The following is a 21763-nucleotide window of genomic DNA, read 5'->3' on the forward strand; positions in this document are numbered from 1 at the left end:
AGAATACCATTTTCCACTCATACTTCTGGTAGTGCTATTACCAATTATATGGTCAAGCTGTGCCTGACTACACTATGCCTATTATCTACGCACATCAGTAATTTCCTGTATGTAGACTCACGACATGTTGAACCCGCTAAATGCATCAAGAAGCACATACAATTGTACCATTGCTATCACCCACCAAAAACAGTACCCATCTTCTAGGCTTGCTGAAACATTTATATATATAATCCTACTTAACATAAAGTGTATAAGAATTATAACCCATCGGAAAATGACTCTATTTTCCTCCTTCAATCAAAGCACCACACAGCCTCTTGTACTCTGGATCAACGCCTGTATATAACGTGTTTGAGATTTTCTAGTTTGATTTGTTTTGGTGTTACTTTTACTCCGCAACACCAAATTGGTTTAATGATCTAAACTCACTCCAGTGGTAGTTCATTAAGCCATATACTTCCATATAACCGTACACACAATCTATATTTGTAAGGAACAACAAAAGTAATAGTATTAACGTTAATATTGCTAAACGCCATCTTACAAATAGTTTGACAGCTTTAGGTTTGCAACTTTTCATTTCGTCATAGTGTCTCGTTTGGGCTCCAAGAAAAACCAAAGATACAAGCCATGAACTTGCCATAGAAATCCCATGCCTCAATGACAAAATCTTACTTGCATCTTAACCAGGCTTCCATGCCGCCGTCATCTTCTTCCTTGGATCCTAATCATAATCTTCTACTTCATCATCAACTTCCGAATCGTCGTCGACCTCCTCCTCCTCCCCCGATTAGTGAGCCTCCGCCACCACCCTCCCAAAGTCATCATCATAAACCAAAGTCTAATCCAAAGTATAAGGGTCGAGATATGACTGATCCAAATAATCTATATCCGTATTATCTTAAGCTAATCAACAATGGGTTTCGTGATCTCCAGTTAGATACCGACCTTGTGAACAAGCTGTTATTAGATTTGATAGATTATTGTGAATTGCTCTACGAACATCTGAAACGAAAAAATAATCCTGATTACTATATCAATGGGTTTATCATTCTTAATTACTTTATCAACAGCTATATCATGATGAAATATAAAGGCTTTGATCAATTAATAGCCAAATCTCAAATTGATTTTGTTGTTTATTTGAATTTGTTTTCCTTTTATGTGAACGATAATTCTATTCTTTCCAATAATGAAATGGGATTCCCGGAAATAGCCCTGCTGCAGCTCCGTACTCTTGTATTGGAATATTTGATTGATAATCAGTTATTGAGCTTTGATGTCAATGAACTATACAATTGGTTGTATGAATATATCGACTACTTGCGTCAAAAAGATAAGCAGGAAGGTTTGAAAAAGGACAATACCGGAGATACAATACTAAATGGACTACAGAATTCTCCCACCGATAAAGATCAAGATAATGATTCCTTCACAACGAAATTCCCTTCACTAGAAGATCCAGAGCCATTCATAGAATTTAACGAAAGTGATTCGGATTCCAACACTGATAATGATGGCACTTTGAAGTCACCAAGTAATGCTTCTGCCACAAATTTGGCTCGAAAGAGACCTACATTACCGTATCCATTGAACGTGACCGAGGAGGTCACTAATCTTACTCCGTTTATAGGAGAAACAACACCAGTGTTACCTCGGATACTGACAGAACCTTCAATTTCAATTGACCCTGAGATAAACCAAGATAAAATATTAAAGGTTGCTCGTACTACCACTGATCCAATACTTCCACTCAGTAAGAGACCCCCACAGGTTATCCCTCCAGTTCCAAAAACAAATACTCAGTATATAAGAAACTCAGTTAATCCTCCTCCTAAGTCATCATCTCCAGGTAAATCTGTGCAACTCTCTACCACGGTGCAAACGGGAAATTTTACCCAACCTTTACCACCCAAAGGTAATAGTACTAGCAGTGGCAGAGTTGCCTATAATCAGAAGCAAAATAGCTCAGCGTATCCTCCACAACAACCACCACTACCACCACAACAGTTTCAAGCTCCATGGCCACAACAACAGTATACAAACAACTACCCTCCTCCACCACTTTCACAATTCCCTTCCTCTCAACAGTTCCCTCATAATCAACAAATTTATCCCCAACAGTTTCCACCGACTCAATATTATCAGGGTCCCCAATATCCACCACAGCAAATAATGAACGCATCATATTCGAATGGATATGCACCACCTATGAATGTAAATCCTTACAAGGTGTATGGAATATGTGGATTGAAGAATTTTGGTTCTAGTTGTTATATCAACCTGACACTACAAGTGCTATTTGGTCTGTATTACTTCAAAAGGTTAATGCAATCGCTTGAAATTCCAAGAGCACCAAATTCACTTGCCGCATCCATTTTAGGGTTACTAAACGTATTTACTAACAAGGGGAACAGCAATATCACCCCTGCCAACTTTATTAGAACCGTGAAACATTTTAAGCCAGAGTTTAATGTACCATTTGAACAACAAGATGCTCAAGAGTTTCTTATATTTGTTTTGGATCAATTACATAACGAGACTCGATTCAAACCTCAGAATACTCCAGTTGTTGATGATCGTTTATTATGTGCGCAGAAAGATAAAGATGAATACGCCAAATGGTACGACGACTTAATCAAATATGAAGGCTTGAGTCCCATTCATGATTTATTTCAAGGTCATTTGCAGAGTAAATTAATCTGCTACAAATGTTCACATGAAAGTGCTTCTTATTCATCTTTTACAATCTTATCATTACCAATCCCATCATCTGGATCAATGGTAAATTTATCTGATTGCTTGATGTATTATACACAAGATGAAGTTCTTAAAGGTGATAATGCATGGAAATGTCCCAAATGTTCCAAAGCAGTGGATGCTTTAGAAGGACATAGATTGGATAACAATCCCGTTTTCCATGTAAAGAAATCAGGCATATTTAAGTTTAAACGCTCCAAATCACCATCAAAGGAGCCTGAGCCTATAAAGCTTCAATCTTCAGCACCAGACCTGCTCTCATTGAAACGGTTGACATTTGTTAAACTTCCCAAGATTTTGTTTATTCATTTATCAAGATTCTCCAACATGCAACATAAGTTAACTGTTCCTATCAAGTTCCCGTTGAAACTTAATTTCGAACATGATGCAGAACCCGTATTGTATAATTTGGTTGGAGTTATCAACCATTTTGGGTCCCTTAAATCCGGACATTACATTTCCGTTGTCAATAAGATGCTTGATGCAAAATTCCATCTGCAGAGTCCCTCTTCTACCAATTCTCCACCACATGGGTGGTATTTATTTGATGACGAACATATTGTCAACACTAGCATGGGCAACAACGATACAGTGGAATCCAGGGATGCATATGTCCTTTGCTACGAGCGATTATAAAGCTTCTAATCCACCCCTCTCTGTATTATTATACCCTAGATCGATTAGATGATACTATAGTTCAATCTAACATACAAAGTTTTAATCGTCTTCTCCTCCAAAGAGTGAGCGTTTCTCTAACTTCCTTTTCTTCAATGCTAAAGATATCTTCACTGGTTTAACTGGTAAGTCGTTCGATTTGCTTTTAACATCATCATTCGCTTTATTTTCTTTTTCATATTGTTCCAAGTTTCTCTTCCCTATTTCTTTACGTTTCTGTAATAATCGGACAGTGACTTCATCATCCTTTTGAGAATGAGCCACCTTTTGTTTCTTTGATTCTCCATCTCGTATTAAAGCTGCTTTATCAATATAACTTATCTCTAAAGCAAATTCATTTTCAAACTCACTATTTTCAACTTTGACAAGTCCCTCTCGGCCCAAGTACTTAACAAATGCAGTTAATGAATTCCATTTGGTGGCGTTCATATGAACATGCTCTTTATCAAGAATGAATTCTTGATAAAAACGATTGGCATTGATCTTCTTTGTGCCGTGGTTTAATCTTAATAACCTTAGAAAATCAGTAGAAAACTGTTTCAGGTAGTCTTCAACAGATCCCATATCCATATCTGATACCTTCCCCATATGACTTGGACTGTTCACATGGTTCTTAAACCCATTACTATCACGACATTGTTTCTGACATACTTGACAGTAGTACTTAAGTTTCTGGGGACCCGCAAGCTTAATCCGTTTATTCTGGTACTTTGCAGTTCCTATATCAGCCATAATGTTATCTAGGAATTGATAGCAGGTAGGACTAGGTTCCGTTCAGCTTGGGAGAGACGATCCTCATCACAAATTTACCTCTATATCACGTGACTGATCACGTGAGTATTTTGGAAAGTATTAAATGGTTCACTTGCTTTGCAGTACATTTCACTACATGTTGAACCTTAGAGTACTTACTTCAAATGGCGAGAGGTGTATTGTTTAGTCGACGGATGTATTCTGTGGCTTCACAGCCACCTAGGAAGTCATATTTCGCGCTGAGCACTCCCTTACGAAGACTCTGGTATCAAATACCTATTGGAGCTAAATACGCTTCAGCAATGGCAACTTGTGGATACACTGTGGCTCATATACACCCTGATACGCTTGTGACTATTGGACCTCCATTTGTTCTTGGTGGGTGGTATTTGTATGGACGATGGCGTAAGTCTCTTGCTGAAAAGAATAGGAATAAAGTGACGAGTCATGATGGAATCATACTGATATGTAAGTATGATGAATCACTGTTGGAGAACGTACTTGTTGGTGTTGAAAATGAGTTTGATCATTTTGTAGAGGAAGTTATCAAGATAGCAGATGCTAGAATAAAAGACTTTCTTTTTCAGAAGTCGGCAGATCAACCGTTGCAGTATCTTTTAGACGAAAATCAACAAGTTTCGGTTCATTTGAGTAAAGACTTAGATCTGTTTGTTGTTGGAGAAGATGGGTCATTCATTAAGCTTGCTATGCCTATGTTTTCTTCGTCCCTTGTTGAGCTGAGGAAAAGAGTAGGTACAACTGAAGTCTACTTGGTACGACAACCAACCGATGATGATGTGAAAAATGATGCTTATCGATGTAGAATTGAGGTTGTACCATTTAAACAATTGATACTGAAAAGTGATGTAATTGTGATTGAGACAAAAGAATGAATATTCATGTAAATAGTTATATAAATAAGCGTATATTACTTAAAGAAGTTATACTGCACTTTATTAAAGCGTTCAAAGAGATGTTGATTACAACCGCTTTTCTCTTCCACTTCTCTGAGGTGAGGCATCCACAGTTGGATATCTTCAACTCTCTTTTTAGAAGCTGGATGAGTAGAAAGCATATTAGTCAATGCGTTATCTACAGAGCCGTGAGCCCTTTCATAATCACTCATTCTTTTCCAGAACTTTGTCAGTTCGTTCAAATTGAAACACAGCATTGCCATTAATTCGCATCCAATTCGATCAGCTTCTGTTTCTTGAGCTCTTGAAGCTGGTTGAGATAAAAGAACCCCCGTGAATAGATTACTTACTAATGAAGACCCCGTGGCCAAATAAAGTAACGAAGACACAAGGATTTGTACTGGTTTCTTCAGTAATGCTTCACTAGAGTGCAGTGCTAACAAATGAGCCAATTCGTGTCCTAATACTGTGGCAATACCACTATCATTTTCAGCAATGGGAAGTATACTGGATATAACATAAATCTTCCCATTGGGTAATACAAATGCATTGGGTGGAAGCAGATTATCATTGATAATATGGATCTCCCAGGGTAACAGTTCCAAGTACCTTCTTCTTTCAGGGGTTGGCAGGGATTCAAGTGCACTAGCCAATAATCGATTCATGATCTTTGAGATTCTATATTGAAGTGGATTGGATTTAGGAAGAATAGATCCTTTAAATGATTGAAGCATATTATTCTCTTCCAAATCTCCAATTAACTTCACGGCTTGATCTGGAACCCACAAACATCTTAATCTTCCAGAATATGGAGCTCTATCTAAATTATATACATAGAAGGCCGCTAATCCTCCGCCAACATAAGCTGCCCTCCGCGTAGAAAGAAGGCTAACTACGAAGTTCACATTGATTGGTGGCGGCGAGTTCTTAAACCGGTTATATGTTGCATACCGTCTCCAAGCCTGACGGAACATCTTTTGAAATGGGTTTCTGTGAATTGGTGGGTGGGTGGATGATTACGGTGAAATCAAAAACTTTATGGTTATTGATTAGATTAAAGTTTGCTTAGGATAAACATTTACCCGATGTGTGGCAATTGTAGTTAACTATACTCGAATCTTCCTTTACTACTAGGACAGTTTACACAGGAATGTACCACTTGTGATATGATGTACTATAATCTATACAGCGAATGACATGTCTACTAGCTAATTCATGGACGGCAGAGGTAAATCATCATGTTTGGATGTTGATGAAGTATCTCTGAATGGAGATTTTGTTGATGGTTTATCTGTTTGAGGGCGAGTCTCATAGATAAAATTATCATTCAAATTGGTATCTTCCCCAATCAACACATTATTAAGTAGATCTGAAGTAGAATTGTTATTGGATGTACCTAAATGTCCCGATAATCTGGTTTCGGAGCTGGTAAAGTTTGGAAATTCTAAGTTTGAAGGAAGCTTTTCAAAAAGTTTAGGATTATGCAATTGTTTAGCGAGGGAATCTAGCAGTTTATCTGGATTTTGAGTCGACCCTCCCAATGCATTTAGCGGCATTGACAGATGTGAACTTGACCCATCATTAAGGGATTGTTGCTGACTTGTGTTGTTATGGTTATATATTCTCCCTGGTGAACTAAAAATTCCCAGATTATTATGTGAGCCAGAGAAAATCCCTCTTGTAGTTTGTGTTTGAGTTGACTGTTGACCTTCCTTGAGAATAGGGATCATGGAATCATATATATCATAAGATGAGGCGGTTTTCTTATGTAAACGAGGGGGGTTAAGAAATGCATTATTATTGGCAGCAGTATTCTCAGCATAATTGCTGATATTGTTGTTGTTATGGATATGATCCGCAGTATCTGAGGAGAGTGCTGGTGATTCCAGTACTTTAGATTTGACATTGGCACTTTCGTTAAACGAACCACCAGTGGATTCACTCACAGTTTCGTAAGCTTTGGCTTTATCGGGTGGAGGTGGAGGGGGTGACTTATGATACGTTTTCGTTATTTCTTCTCTAAACTGCCGCATCAGCATATCATCTCTGAGTTCTATATCGAGATCGGTCTCGATGTCTGACTCCCTTCTTCGTCTGTGTTGATATTTCCACCAAATACCAAAGATGATTGTTAATACGAGTGCACAAGGCACTCCTATGGATATACCCACAGCAAGTCCTACATTATACCCCATGATAAAGAAAATCAGTAACTCGATGCTATGGGAAGGTAATGAGTTCTAGCAAGGAGGCTCAAGAAAAAAAATTAGGAGGACGGATCAATCCAGGTAGCACAAATTTCCTTTGAAACCGAGCAAAGTCCCCTATCACTTTTTTAAGTTGATTATGTAACTTCGAATGCCAGCTCTGGGCAATAGCTGATATTCTTACTTTTATTTTGATTCTATTGTATCTGCTTGAAGGTGTCAACTATTCCATGGAATCTTTCTAACTACATTTGTCGGAGGCTGGTTCGCGGTAAATTGAGTGGAAAAACCACCACTACTGCGTATAATGATGATAATAAGGCGGAGAGTAAAGTATACATTGCTTTGTAGTTAAACATTAACCAAAAATATGCACTGAGAAGTATAATCATAATGGGTATAAGTACATATAGTATATATGCCAAACATCTGGGGTACGAGTTTTGATGGATGTATACTTATTTAATACGATAAGTCCGTATATACTAATGGTGCTCTGTTCCGGTGGGCATACTACCCCTTTTCATTTTCAAGGAATCCACAGCCCATCCCAGTTGGTTTAGTATACATACCGCCTAATGTTTCATGGCGTATTTGATAGCATTATTGTGATGTTGGTCCAATGCAGAACCCAGCCATAATATGAAGGAAGTATAAAGTATGTTTTGTATCCTTCTGGAATGGATTGAGATCGAGAGTAATTACATGGCTTACTTCAGAATGTCGTGTATGGAAATAATAGTAGTGTGTGCAATCAAAGTGGCGAGATCACTTAATTCTTTCCCCCAGCGAGGGGAGGCCCTTCACTATGTAATGCCCTTCCACTATGTACTACATTATATCCTCTCCGACCTTTCTTTTCACGTGTATTCTTAAGGGTTATGCCGTTATTCTTATGTACAAGATATTCAACTATTTTTAGTCGTACTACTAAATCTCAAAATCAATGGTAGGATCATTGGTCAAATCGTGATCAATACCATCTTTTGCCAAAACAAACTGTTCTATAATAAATGGATGTCTGGAACTTTCTCTATGGGCCTTTAACCGTAATTCACCTAACCCTTTATCACCCTTAACATCAAAATGAATATTAATATCACCTTGTACAGTATTCAATTTCCCCCAAATCCAAGGCCACGATGTCTTAAAATCAATGTGGTCTCCCAATTGATCCTTAGCTACAGCAGAACGTCTAAGGAAATACATTGTTGAATTAATGATAGGCGACCGTGTCTTTTCATAGTTGAAAATAATACCACACAGTATAGTAACCCCGATGGCATATGCCCAGAAGTATCTCCGGTTCTGTCTCTTCTTAGCAAATGGGTCTGGTAATTCCCGGTCAACAGTTACGGGACGTTCCAAAGGACTGACGGTTTGCAAAAGACCGCTAGTCTGTGAAATAAAACGGGAACCGAATGCTAACCTTTTGCTGTTTATTGATCTACTTAGCATCTTGTATTAATCAGTGTTATCAAATTAGACAGACACTCTTGTTAAACATTTGGCTACTTCATCTAATAGAATTTCACCAACAAAAATATCATATATATAGTCGTGCACAACTCATTGCTCTAGGCTACAAAAAGTTATAGCACACTATACAAGGACTTTTCACAACTGATATCTCCTTGAATCACACTGTTGTACCATGTCAGCTGTTTCAGGGGCATGTCTGGTGTCCAAAAAGGCAGGCATGCTTCATGTTCGAGAAGATACTGCTCCTCCTACGTTAGAATGGGTTGCAGTGGAGAATCAGTCTGACAAGATCTCTATTGCCTTGAATACCTTAACTAATCTCCAAGCACCTAAGGAAACATCCCCCAAAATGATGTTGATTGTTACGTACCGACTCAATGATGAGGATCAGCGGTTGAAATTGACTTTTAATAATCGTCCCACTATGAACTTTATCAAGGAGTCTTTACAAACAATTGTGGCTAGATCAAGAACAGTCATAAAGGATGCCACTCCAACTTCACAAATAGCTACTCCAGTTGACCTGCTGACCCCCGTACCTTCAACCCCAGCACCTTCGGCAAGTACTCCCGGACCAGAGGCTATTTCTGCGTCTGGTGATCGTATATCACTTTCGGATTCTGCACTTTTGAAGAATCATAAGTTACAACAGAAACTCTTACTCGAAGATAAAGTACTATATGATACCTTCAAACAATCTGTGATTCATTATAAATTATCCCCCACTATCTTTTGGTCTACAAGAATCAGTCAACTTCGGACATATGCATTAACAATTTCTCAGCATAGAGGTCCCTACAATGTACTATCTACAATTAAACCAGTGGCCACCTCTGATAACCAAGTGAATGTTAATGTAACAAGAGATATGATTAATGAGATCTTTGATACTTATCCATTAATCCGAAAGGCCTTCTCTGATTTGGTCCCTCTGAAAATTCAAGAAGGAGAATTTTGGTCTAGATTTTTCAACTCCAAATTGTTTAGAAGATTAAGAGGTGATAAAATTAGGCCAAATGATAGAGGTGATTTAATTATAGATAAGTATCTTTATGTTGATCCAGATTTCTTAGAGAAAAAACAAGAAGATGATGAATCCATAAGGGAACAAATAGCCACTTTAGGAGAACGATCAGTTAATAAGTTCATTGATATAGCAGGGAATGAAGAGGATAATTCCCAAAAATTGGGGAATAGACCAGATTTCACAATGAGATATGTTGATATTGACCCGAAAGTTAAACAGACCTTAAATTTTGGAGGGCCAGGTGGGCAAGAAAATGAGATGGTTCTCTTGATGAAGAATATGAATAAGCTTTCATCAAAAATGATTCAAATGAGTGAAAAGAATAGTGATGAAGGGAATAATTCCATTACTTCATCAACAGATACCATCACCAAATCTAAACCAACAGATCTTTCTCAAGCAGAATTCAATGAATTTGCAGAAGAATTAGATTTACATGATTTACATGAAACCAAGCCCACACAATTTGTGAAGTTAAATGTTGGCAAGATTGAAAGTCAACGTGATTTAGAGATTCAGGCCCATTCTAATCAACAACATCTGCATACTCCAATGGACGATAAAGCTATTGAAGCATATATTTCGAGCAATATAGTTGAATCTGTTCCTGGAGGTATCAGTTTAGCTGATACCTTTGAATCTAGGCAAGAAGATATCAATAAATCTGCCAATGAGATTATTTCTTTAACTAAATTGAATTCAAGAGCATATAAGACTAATCTTGGGAGTTCTCATCTGGATCAATTGAGTCCCTTGAATAATAGCATTACTATGGAAGATATGCAGAGTATTATTAGGTTTAACATCACCATCACTGAATATTTATCACATTTCTGGAAGCTTTATTTGTATGGGGACAATCCCATACAATTAAAGAAGCTTTTCGGGTCACTTCGAGACTACAACGAATCACTTGTAGCTTTAAAGAAGGAGTATATAAGTAAATTAAGAGCAAAAACAGGATTAGTTGGTGATCCCGATAAGATAGAAAAGCTAATTGAGAAAGCTATTAAAGATTTGGAAAATTGTTGGAGACCAATGGAATTGGAATTGGCTAAAGCCACTACAGACTATGTGCTTCAAGTAAGACTGCAATTAAAGGAAGGTGAGACTAATGAGAATGGCAAACGACCATTAGAGACGTAACGTAAGCATTATCAAAATAGAAATATAGAGACGATTTAATATAATTATTTCGCAGCGTATTTTTGAGACTGACACTCAAAGCTCATCTCATCTGAAATCGCTTGATAACTCCAACATCTCAGTAATAGCAACTATACAATGGCTAAAAAGGGTAAGTAAGACTATTGGTAGTGGCATTATACGGAAACAAGAGTACTAACATATCAACTAGTATCTAAGAGAAGTCGTGCGGCCAGAAGAGGTTATTTAGAAGACGATGTGGATGAAGGACGGGATTTGGCAAAGTTGCCCAAGGCTGAAAATGATGTCAAATCGTCTATCATCCGTACCACTATTAAGAATGAAAACTTGTTAGCGAAGAAGATGGAGAATCTGAAGATCCGTAAAGATCGTAACAAGAAGAAAACCAACACTCTTAAGCATAAAGTTGACAGATCTTCTAAAGTTGAAGGTGTCCTTGCTGGTAAGATTACCCAAAGTATAGAACGTCATAAATATGTTCAAACTACACGTAAATCGGGCTGGGATAAGATTAATGGATCTATTTCTGTGACCAATGCATTGATAGAAGCAAGCGTTCCCAAGACTGCAGCTGAAATCGAGAAAGAGGAAGAAGATGCATATGTTGCAAGTTTCTTTGATGGGGATAATATAAAAGGTAAAACTAAGGCCATGGCACCTAATAATTCATTCGCCTTATTGGAAGAAGAGGAAGCTTAGTATTTTGGGTTTATAATAGTGGCAAACTGAGGAAAAGGATATAGTACATAGTATTAATACATTCGATGCAGAAGGTTAAATCATGCAAACGTACAGATGATGATTAAGATTAGTACCTTTATCTTCTTTTACATGACTTAATATCAGGTTATGCAAATAAGTACATGCGTGAATTTACACATGTACACCTTTCCTTGCATTCTTCATTTGCACACATGTTTCCATGCATCATATAGTTGTATATCCATATATACTGACTTAGCAATTCACTTCCATCCAAGTACAATAGTCCTTTGTGGTTAAATACCCTTTATCATGTACTAGGTTTCCACGCCTTTATACTAGATTCTCTCTTGTGATTGCGTTCAATGGCTTGATTCACTACCACATTTTCCAGTGCGCATAGAAAATCATCAATTATTCAGCATACGCAAGGTAATACTAATTAATCCAACCACACCATTCCACTCCACATCTTTGAACAATGGTGACAACATCATGGTTGACTTCTTTGTTGGCGTATGTGGCCATTGTTATTGCTTTGGACCCATCGAAATATGTTCCCTTCAATAAGTCGCAATTGGCAGATGATAGTATATTTGAACAATTTGAATACGAGTCCTTGGAACAATCTCCATGGGTGGTATCAGCTAACGATAAATATCTGGGATTGTGGTCAATAGAGGAAGGCACAAACGCTTATGTTGGCTTTGAAGGTGATAAAGGGCTTGTGATGAAACTGCCTGCTAGTCATAGTGCCATTTCGTTGCCGGTGAAGTTCACTAATAAAGAGATACCATTAGTTCTTCAATATGAAGTGAAACTTCAAAACGGACTTAGTTGTGGCGGTGCGTACGTTAAGCTTCTTACAGCCCCGATCAACGGCAAGCAGTTTAATTCTGAAACAGGTTATGAGGTCATGTTTGGTCCAGACATGTGTGGATCTCAGAATAAAGTTCATTTCATCATAAACCGGTGTAACCCTAAAACCGAGGAATGTGAAGAAAAGCATTTAACGGTCCCTCCCATGGCCAAAACAGGCCAATTGACTAATTTATACACATTGATATTACACCCCAGAGGTGCATTTGAAATTAGAATCAATGGACAAGTTGCCAAATATGCCAATATCTTGGACAGACCTCATTTGCTTTCTCCACCATTAAACCCCCCAGTTATTATTGAAGACCCAGAAGATATTAAACCTGAAGGATGGGATGCGGAGCCTGAGTTCATTGAGGATCCAACAGTCACCAAGCCTGACAACTACGAACAATTATATGGTAGTAGATTTATTCCTGACCCTGATGTGGTGAAGCCCAAGAATTGGCTTGAGGATGAACCTGAGTATATTGAAGATCCCGAATCTACCAAACCACAACTTTGGAACGATGATGAGGATGGAGAATATGTCAAGCCCGTGATTCCAAATCCAAAATGTGAAGGTATGGTTTGTGGAAAGAAATGGGAAAACCATGTACCAGTTGTACCCAATCCGGATTATAAAGGACCATGGATTCATCCTAAGATCGCTAACCCCAAGTTCAATGGAGAATGGAGGCCTCGTCAAATCTTGAACCCTGATTACTATGAAGATGTTAGACCATTCAACTTCAGACCAATCGGTGGTATTGGGTTTGAACTTTGGTCGATGGAAGGCAGTATTATGTTTGATAATATTTATCTTGGACATAGAGTTTCTGAAGCAGAATTGATAGGTAACTCCACGTTCCTTCCTAAACAGAAACTAGAATCTAAAAACTATGAGCTCCATCGTCCCAAGGCTAAGCATGAGCCAGTTGCCCCACCGAAGTCCGTTAAGTCTGTTTCTGATTTGGACGATTTGGGCATCTTTGAGTTCTTTAGGCTATTGATCCGTTTACAATTGAACAATGTATTTGACTTCATTTATGATTTCCAATTGGATCCAGCAGAAACCATAATTAGAGAGCCTGTCAAGTTTATAGCATATTGCTTTGGGTTTGTGTTCCTTTTCACCATTGTGTTTGGCTTTGGAAGTGTGGTTATGTTTTTGTTTACTCAAGCTGTTTCCTCGTTGTTCTCGCCGGCTCCTCCACCAGTCATCAAACCAAACGATGAAGTTGAAGAGGAGACACCAGTAGAAATCGAAGAGATCCAAGTGGAAGAACCAAAATTGGTAGAAATCTTTGATGATGATGATACTACAAAGGAAGTTAGACACAGATGAAAAGAAAGAGACAGAAAGTATTCTTTTAATCGAAGTTCATTCTCATTATTACAAATATAGAAACACCCTGAGTAAATTTATTTCATTCATCGTAAGCAAATGCTTTTACTATTACCGGAATAGTTTTGTTTGTAAGTACTTTTCATTTTAGTTTAGTTTAAACTCTTTCAGTGTAAACAACATCAGGCTTCTTGTCTTCATCAAATTGTTCTTCTTCATCAACAACATCGGCAATGGAGTCAGTTTCATCTCTGTCGATAGACAAATCAGCTCCTCTGTTTTCGGGTCCAACGAACATGATAACAATCACATAGGCAAAGACAGCACCCACGAAAATAGCCATAGTTTTGGAGTAATCGTAGATGGTAGCTCCAGAAGCACTCTTCTTTGGAGTACCATCGGGATTATAAATAGGAAATCTTTCACCAATAGTGGCTTCAATAGTAGAAGATGCAGAAGATGCCAAGTTACCCAATTGGTAAGCAACACCACCAACAAAAGATCTAAACTGTGGTGGAGACAATTCAGACAAATGAATTGGAACAACACCCCAGTTACCTTGAACAAAGAATTGTAACCAGAAGGCACCTGCCATAATACCATTGTTTTCAAGGAAAGCCCATGGGTAAATCATAGCACCACCCAAGACACAACCAATAATAACAGTTAATCTTCTACCCAAAAATGTAGATGCGTGACCCATAGTCAAACCTCCACAGATAGCACCCAAGTTAGCAACAGAATTAGTCACAGCGGATTTGTTTTTACCAAAGCCTAATTGAACTGATAATAAGGTTGGGTATAAATCTTGAGAACCATGAGACATAAAGTTGAAACCAGCCATCATAAGAACAGCGTAAATAGCAACGACACCATAAGTCTTCATGGCCTTCTTACCTTCCTCCTTGAATTCCTTAGCCTTGGAAGTAGTCTTAGCGTGTTCATCGAAACTTTGTTGTTGCTTCTTAAAGGTATCTGTTTCTTCTGTGAAATATCTCCAAATGATTAAAGGTACAGCCAAACCAGCAGAGAACCAAAACAAAGTTCTCCATCCCTTCTTGGTGTTATCAGCAAGAACTCTTTGGAATAAGATGGCAAATAAGTAACCGAAAGCGTAACCCTGTTGAAACATACCTGATATGACACCTCTTGCAGCTTTTGGACAATCTTCCATTGCGATGGCAGAACAAGTACCATAAATACCACCCATAGCAATACCGAAAATGGCTCTAACACCTAAGAACTCCTTATAAGTTGTGACAAAACCAGTACCGATTTGAATAGCGGTTAACAAGACCAAATTAGTAATGTAGGGCCATTTTCTACCGTAACGATCACCCCATAAACCAAAAATAACAGCACCGACTGATCTCAACATAAGAACCAAGGTAATACCCCAAGTGACATCCTTAACGGTAACTTTCAAGTCCCTAGCAATCTCGGTTGTATTAAGGGAGACACAGAAGAAATCAAAGGCATCCAAAGTCCAAGCACTGAAACCTAAAAGGAAGAAATTCCATTGCTTCCAAGTCAACTCCCTCAAGACGGAGAAGGGGTTGAATATCTCTTGTTTGGAATATTGAGCTAATTCGTCTCTAGGAACAAATAAGCTGGAGAATCTAGTACTCGCATACTTTTTGATGTTCTCAGAAGTGAACTTTGGTGGGTGCATGACATGTTTTAAGTGTTCCCTTCTCTCGAAAGAGGTCATAGATTGGACGTCAATCATCTTCTCTTGCTTATTTGTTTGTTAAGATGATGTTGATAATGATGATGATAGAAAAAAGAGTTATGCCAAATGAGACGTCTGGAGCTTTATTTATAATCATGCAATAACTCTATCCCGGGGAATAAAAACGCTAATGATAAGTGAACTATTGCTTATTACGACATAACTCAAAAAAAAGTTTGCAAATCTTTATTAATTGTATTATCTTTTGTGTATACTATGTTAACAGTGATACTAGGCTTAAGAGTTGGGCTTCCTGCACTGTTACCGGGGACATTACGTATCTCAATCCTTACTGTTTCGGTTAATGGAGGGTTATCAATAGCGCCTTGGACTGAATGGAAGGCTGATTGGTTAGCAGAGATAGATGGCTGTAAAAAAAGCGGGCCGCACGTACGTAACTGTATGTTGTATGCCGGATAATAGGCTCGCTTTTGAATCTTGCCTTATTCAAGATAGAATAAAAAATAATGCGGGGGAGTCTGGGGTACTTTTTCTATTCGCCATTGTTTCCGCAATGCCCAGATAAGTATGGTTTTGCAGTATGGCCCAACGCTTTGTTAGATCTGCTTATTGTTTCACGTAGAGGGAAATAATTGTTAGTAGTGTGTAATTATTTAATTGCGAGAAATTAAAGTCCCCACACAAAACTATCTTTGGGGTGACACATTCGCTATTTTACAACAAAAATCTTCTACACAGGAATTGGCACTAGGTGGGGCGTGAATACGCGGGGGTACGTTCGGGGGTTCAGCGAGATCTCCTTATTTTAACTACCACTTACAGATGGCATCTAATTCGCCGTATGAAACAGAACCTGTCGAAATCAAAGCCAAAGTAACCGGCCAAGCACAGCTAAGTTATTGGTTTGAAAATAACTAAATCCAAATCGAATACCATCTAGTAAAAATAAAAATGAATGAGTTAGCATAAATTAAAATATCAAGTAAACAGCCTGAACATAACTACTCCGCTATCTTGCAGTCCGAGATTGGGGTCTCTGCAGCCTGTGGTTAGAAATAATTTGGGGTATCGCAAGCAAACCTTGACCGTTGAGCTCAACGAATACTCCGGGCTTTCAATGAAATAAGTTTCAGAATGTAAAAAAGAGGGGTAACATGGTCGTTATATACTGCTAGAAAAATTATACTCCATAATTGTCGGAACAGGATAAAGTAGGAACAACTCTTATTTGTTTCCAGTGCAAACATAATGTCCACGGGTTTATCCTACAGGAATAACCCCCACCATCCGAACGAATCGACTCATTCTTTGCTGTTGCTTCATTTAACCGTTCCATACTTAGTTGAAACTCTTTATGGGGTTTTCAACAGCTCTATAATTGTTAAAAACATTTATTACACTAATCGATTGTTGTGTTTATATTAATTAGTTTCTGCAGCCGTCAACTACATCGAGGTTGCAAGTGCCAAGAGGTGTCAAAATCAGGGGAAAGTCCGCTTGCTTCCTCAACTGGTTGGCGCTACCGTGTACTCTCCACAAAAATACTGCTATCGAAAACAATAAGAATATCCCACTTTAGTGCTTATCTTGACATTGTCTGATGTTCCGGGTGAGGAGTCTCTGTACTGCTTCTCCTTGTAAATGGCGGAAGAAAGCGGATACAGAAATAATGCTTTACAGTAAAGTAATTGGCCAAGAATTCTTTAATGAAGGCTTTACCAGCTATAACCCCATTTCCATATTGTCATCCTTCCGCTATTCTCCGTCCCCAAGTTAAAAAAATACCCCGAAACTTTTCTGAAAACAGCGTTCCGTTTTTTCTTGTTGTTGATGATGATATTATTCTTATTTACAGAGGCTGAGAGAGACGGCATCAACATTAACTTATGCAAACCTTCATCATCGTTAGCGCTTATTTGGTGTATACACGCTAATACCTAACTTCATACTGAACTAAAATAAACCATTTATACAAAAGTTTTCTTGATGTTGACTACAAATAAGGAATGATAAATATATCATATGAATTTCTCTATACAAGTAATAATTGTTGTAATAATGGGCCACATGTTTCTGGAGCCTTTTAATGGTTCCTATGATAATAATGTGCCGTTATAAATGCAGAATGAAAAGAAAAAACGGTTTCTTTTATTAAAGAGCAGATATCAACATCTGTTGAAAAAAAATAAATGTGGTTGATATCAAATGCAAGTTCTATTTTGATGAGTAAGTTCTGGTCAAAGCAAATTGACTCAGATAATGCAAAAGTTGTCTTTACTATTGTAAAGCAATTGTTTGAGTGTAATAAAATAAAAGGCCTTCTCAGAGGTTACCAATTTCAAACACAAGTTACAGCAATTAAGAAAGCAAAAACAATGGATGCTAAGGAAACACCGATCTTTCTGGAATCAGAAGATAATTGCAGAATTGAAGGTGTGCTGTAGTTGGAGCCAGGGCTACTAATAGCAACTGGAGCAGAAGTACCAATAACTTCGGATAATGGAACATACGAGGTCTTTAATTCTCCTTTACTATTGGTGGTAATAGTGTAACCAGTAACAGTTGGAGTTTCATTCTCATATATGGTGGTTTGTCCAGCGGTTGCAACGGAAGGTGTCTGGCATGGAACAAACTTAGTCTCTGTCACTCCTTGAGTAATATAGACAACATAACCAGTGGTCTTTGAAGTAGCAACACATTCCTCACCAGAACAAGAGTTGTAGTTCAATACTGTGGTATGGATGATTTCAGAAGCAGGGGTGTTTGTGCTTAAGGCGTATCCAACAGTAGTCAAATCCCCAATGGTAATAGTCTTGGATTGAAGTTTAGGACCTTCGTAATACTCTTCTGCTTCCGTAGGAACGTATGAAGTATACGTTGTTGGTCCTTGAGCAGCTACGTAATAACCAGATGTTTTGGTAGCTTCAGAGCATTTGTTGTCAGAACAACTAGTAACAGTGACAACGGTGGTAGAAACATTGATAATAGTCTCAGGTTGCTCGCCGTTGACAGTGACGATGCTTCCATTCTCACCAGTTGCAGGACAGAAAGTAGTGGTGATTGTTTTCACTAAATTGACGGTCGTGGTGGCATCGTTACCGTGCTCATCAGTTGTTGTAAGGACACTCACACAAGGTCTTGCGTAAGTAGTCATTGATGGCAACAGAATAGACATGGTGACAACTCCAATATCAGGAAGAGTGGTGATAACCAATGTTCCGGTAACCACACTAGATGTGATTATGGATTCGGTTGAGCTGACAGTTCTAGTTATCGTACTACCATTTGGAAGTGTTTCGGTAAGAGCAGAAACAACAACTGTTGAGGTGGTGTACTTCTCATAAGATTGACAATCTTCGGTAACAGTACTCATAATAGGAACGGTTGTGGTGACAGTGATAATAGTTGGTGGTGGAACGGAGCTCATTTGTGAATCATACTTTTCGTCGGAATTCGAGGTGGTAATGCCACCTGAGCTTGCAACGCTTGGTGTGGTGGTAACGTCGTTATATGATTCAGCGGAACGAACGGCATTGTTGGAAGCAGAAGTAACAAAGACAGAACTATCAGTGGAAGCAGATGATCCTGAACTAGAAGTTGAAAGAATTGCGGCTCCATTTGAACTAGAAATTGAAGTACCAGATAAATCAGAAGAGGATCCTAAAGAAGCACTTCCCAAAGATGAAACGACAGTTGCAGTAGTTCCAACTGAGCTACCTGGAGTAGGTACATACAGTGATTCTATTGCAGTATTGGCATTACCAGAATCTGATTCACTAGATGGAGGAGTGGCACTAGAAGAATCTGCACTATAGGACACAGCAGAAATTGTAGGCAAAAGTGAGCTTTCTGTAGGGCTTCCGATGACATTCAGTAAGCCGTCACTTTCGCTAACTCCAGCGGAGTCACTGCCAGATGAGCTTGATTCTCCAGTGGTACCGGATGACTTGGCCACAGTATTAGAACCGATGACATCTGAACTTTCAGAGAAAGTGGTATCAGATGCAGCCATAGTTGTTGCATACGCAACTGAAGTAGATGATTCACCTGAAGCATCACTAGCACTTGAGGTTGATTCAGAGGTAATAACGGATTTAGCAGCTGAAGCAGTTGTTGTTGCAGCACCTGCAATTGAAGTCAGGAAAGCATCGCTAGACACAGATATGTCATCACCTGATACAGTCATTGATGAAGAGTCAGCATCGATGGTCGACGCGGATATACTGGCTGACTGTATATTCACAACAGTTGAGTTAGCATAACTAAATCTACTACTGTGAACAAAAGACAGAGAAGTAGCACTGCCCAACGTAGAAATACTCAAAGTAGAAAATCCAGAAGAAGTTGGTAAGCTTTCAACTGAAGAGGTCGATTCATCGTATGTGATACTCTCGTCTTCACTTGAGGAAGTTGCAGTAGCTGATGATTGCAAAGAGCTACTTGATTCAATAACACAAGACTCATATGCAATCAAAAGACTTGATGCGTATGTACCGGTCAAGGTATTGGTGCCAAAAGCAACATCAATCTCAGACGCTTCAACTACTGGCGATGCATCCACTGGTAAGTAGATAGTAGTTGCAACTCCGTTAACAGATGTGGTCCATGAATAGAGTTCAACGTTACAGTTTTGAACTGTAGTGGCAACCCCATCGACTGAAGTTGGCCAAACAAAAGATGAGGAAGATGCATCTGTGACAGACGCAGTTGCTGAAGCAGCAGCAGATGCCTTCATTGAACTACTTGATGCACTGAAACATGATTCATATAACCCCAAAAGAGTTGATGCATATCCACCAGTAAAAGTGTGTGTACCGAAAGCAACATCGACTGCAGAAGCATCAACAACTGGTGTTGCAGCAATTGGTAAGTAGATAGTAGTTGCAACACCATCAACAGATGTAGTCCATGAATTGAGCTCAACTTCACAGTTTTGTATTGTAGTGGCAACCCCATCGACTGAGGTTGGCCAGACAAAAGAGGATGAAGATGATTCTAAAATCAATATATCAGAAACACTTGAATCAGTTCCTGATGTGGACAAAGACAAGCCATTAGAACTGCTCAATTTAATAGAAACAGCCGAAGTCACTGATTCAGATACTGATTCAGCGTTTGAGGCTGACATACTTGAACTGGCTCTGGCAAGTTTGGATTCAGAATTGTATTCTGAAATGGGAAAATCAGTTGCAACAGAAGCAGATTCAGATCTAGTAACGACAGAGCCAGAGCCAGAAACAACAAAATCCGACTCAAATCTAGAAGCGACAGATGCTGATTCACCAGTAACAGTTGATTCGGAATCTAAAGCAGAAGCATCCGAAAGTGAAGTACCAGAAGAGGACACACCAGAAAATGATTCAGAATTTAACTCTCTTGAAGAAGCACTAACAATCAATTCAGATGCTCCAGAAATGGATTGAGATACACCAGAAATTGCATTAGATGCGGAAATACCAGAAACAGAGTCAGAAGAACCAGACGCAAGTTGACTACTTGATTCGGAAGCAGAAATAGACTCAGAGGCAAAATTCATACTTGAAACAACGCCAGCACTAGAAGAAACATTCGAAGCACATGACTGATAAAGACTCAAAATGGTTGAGGCTGAAGCTCCAATGAATGTGTTGGTACCAAATACGACATCTACCTCAGAAGCATCAACAACTGGTGTTGCTGCAGTTGGTAAGTACATTATAGTTTCAATACCATTGACTATTGTTTTCCATGAATTGAGTGCAACGTCGCAGTTTTGCAATGTTGTTGGAATACCATCAATAGATGTAGGCCAAGAGCCTGAGGCTGATTCAGAAGCTGTAACGAAGCCAGAAGTGGAGGCTCGTAAACTTGAATCAGAAGCCGAAGATAAAACACCAGAGCCAGATACTGATTCAACAAAAGCAGAACTTGATTCGGAAGCACTGGTGGCTGAATCGGAAGCAGAAACATTAGCACTAGATGCTGATTCAGAAGCTGAAGCATTAGCATTAGATGCTGATTCTGAAGCTGAAGCTGAAGCACTAGATGCTGATTCTGAACCGGAAGCAATGTTCGAGCTAGCACTGGCGCTGACACTGTAAGCACATGACTGGTAGATGCTCAAAATACTTGTGGCATCAGCTCCAGTGAATGTGTTGGTACCAAATACGACATCTACCTCAGAAGCATCAACAA

The 21763-nt window shown here is 38.8% G+C and overlaps 11 protein-coding genes across 11 annotated transcripts; 5 read left to right on the plus strand and 6 right to left on the minus strand.

The window, feature by feature from the left end:
• Positions 1-919: 919 nt before the first annotated feature.
• KQ657_003560 (ubiquitin-specific protease) lies at positions 920-3399 on the plus strand (the record flags this gene model as incomplete). Its single annotated transcript, XM_043194279.1, has 2 exons — positions 920-923; positions 983-3399. The coding sequence occupies 2 exons, from the start codon at positions 920-922 to the stop codon at positions 3397-3399; spliced, it is 2421 nt and encodes an 806-aa protein (XP_043046871.1).
• An 81-nt stretch (positions 3400-3480) lies between these two features.
• On the minus strand, positions 3481-4170 carry KQ657_003561 (uncharacterized protein; the record flags this gene model as incomplete). Its single annotated transcript, XM_043194280.1, has 1 exon — positions 3481-4170. The coding sequence occupies one exon, from the start codon at positions 4168-4170 to the stop codon at positions 3481-3483; it is 690 nt and encodes a 229-aa protein (XP_043046872.1).
• A 323-nt stretch (positions 4171-4493) lies between these two features.
• On the plus strand, positions 4494-5084 carry GOA1 (Goa1p; the record flags this gene model as incomplete). The annotated part of the gene is made up of 1 exon (XM_043194281.1): positions 4494-5084. The coding sequence occupies one exon, from the start codon at positions 4494-4496 to the stop codon at positions 5082-5084; it is 591 nt and encodes a 196-aa protein (XP_043046873.1).
• A 35-nt stretch (positions 5085-5119) lies between these two features.
• Positions 5120-6079, minus strand: OMA1 (metalloendopeptidase; the record flags this gene model as incomplete). Its single annotated transcript, XM_043194282.1, has 1 exon — positions 5120-6079. One exon carries the CDS (start codon positions 6077-6079, stop codon positions 5120-5122), a length of 960 nt encoding a protein of 319 aa, XP_043046874.1.
• Positions 6080-6313: 234 nt separating this feature from the next.
• On the minus strand, positions 6314-7300 carry KQ657_003564 (uncharacterized protein; the record flags this gene model as incomplete). The annotated part of the gene is made up of 1 exon (XM_043194283.1): positions 6314-7300. One exon carries the CDS (start codon positions 7298-7300, stop codon positions 6314-6316), a length of 987 nt encoding a protein of 328 aa, XP_043046875.1.
• Positions 7301-8242: 942 nt separating this feature from the next.
• On the minus strand, positions 8243-8770 carry KQ657_003565 (uncharacterized protein; the record flags this gene model as incomplete). The annotated part of the gene is made up of 1 exon (XM_043194284.1): positions 8243-8770. One exon carries the CDS (start codon positions 8768-8770, stop codon positions 8243-8245), a length of 528 nt encoding a protein of 175 aa, XP_043046876.1.
• Positions 8771-8966: 196 nt separating this feature from the next.
• On the plus strand, positions 8967-10967 carry TFB1 (TFIIH/NER complex subunit; the record flags this gene model as incomplete). Its single annotated transcript, XM_043194285.1, has 1 exon — positions 8967-10967. One exon carries the CDS (start codon positions 8967-8969, stop codon positions 10965-10967), a length of 2001 nt encoding a protein of 666 aa, XP_043046877.1.
• A 138-nt stretch (positions 10968-11105) lies between these two features.
• ECM1 (Ecm1p) lies at positions 11106-11687 on the plus strand (the record flags this gene model as incomplete). The annotated part of the gene is made up of 2 exons (XM_043194286.1): positions 11106-11118; positions 11179-11687. The coding sequence occupies 2 exons, from the start codon at positions 11106-11108 to the stop codon at positions 11685-11687; spliced, it is 522 nt and encodes a 173-aa protein (XP_043046878.1).
• A 484-nt stretch (positions 11688-12171) lies between these two features.
• Positions 12172-13896, plus strand: KQ657_003568 (calnexin; the record flags this gene model as incomplete). Its single annotated transcript, XM_043194287.1, has 1 exon — positions 12172-13896. One exon carries the CDS (start codon positions 12172-12174, stop codon positions 13894-13896), a length of 1725 nt encoding a protein of 574 aa, XP_043046879.1.
• Positions 13897-14053: 157 nt separating this feature from the next.
• JEN2 (Jen2p) lies at positions 14054-15625 on the minus strand (the record flags this gene model as incomplete). The annotated part of the gene is made up of 1 exon (XM_043194288.1): positions 14054-15625. The coding sequence occupies one exon, from the start codon at positions 15623-15625 to the stop codon at positions 14054-14056; it is 1572 nt and encodes a 523-aa protein (XP_043046880.1).
• Positions 15626-17010: 1385 nt separating this feature from the next.
• KQ657_003570 (uncharacterized protein) lies at positions 17011-21663 on the minus strand (the record flags this gene model as incomplete). The annotated part of the gene is made up of 2 exons (XM_043194289.1): positions 17011-17034; positions 17943-21663. Coding segments are annotated over 2 exons (3745 nt in total), but the record flags the coding sequence as incomplete, so codon positions are not given.
• Between the last annotated feature and the right edge of the window lie 100 nt (positions 21664-21763).

This window comes from Scheffersomyces spartinae, assembly GCF_019049425.1.
Source record: "Scheffersomyces spartinae strain ARV_011 chromosome Unknown scaffold_34, whole genome shotgun sequence".
NCBI classification, from domain to species: domain Eukaryota; kingdom Fungi; phylum Ascomycota; class Pichiomycetes; order Serinales; family Debaryomycetaceae; genus Lizanozyma; species Lizanozyma spartinae.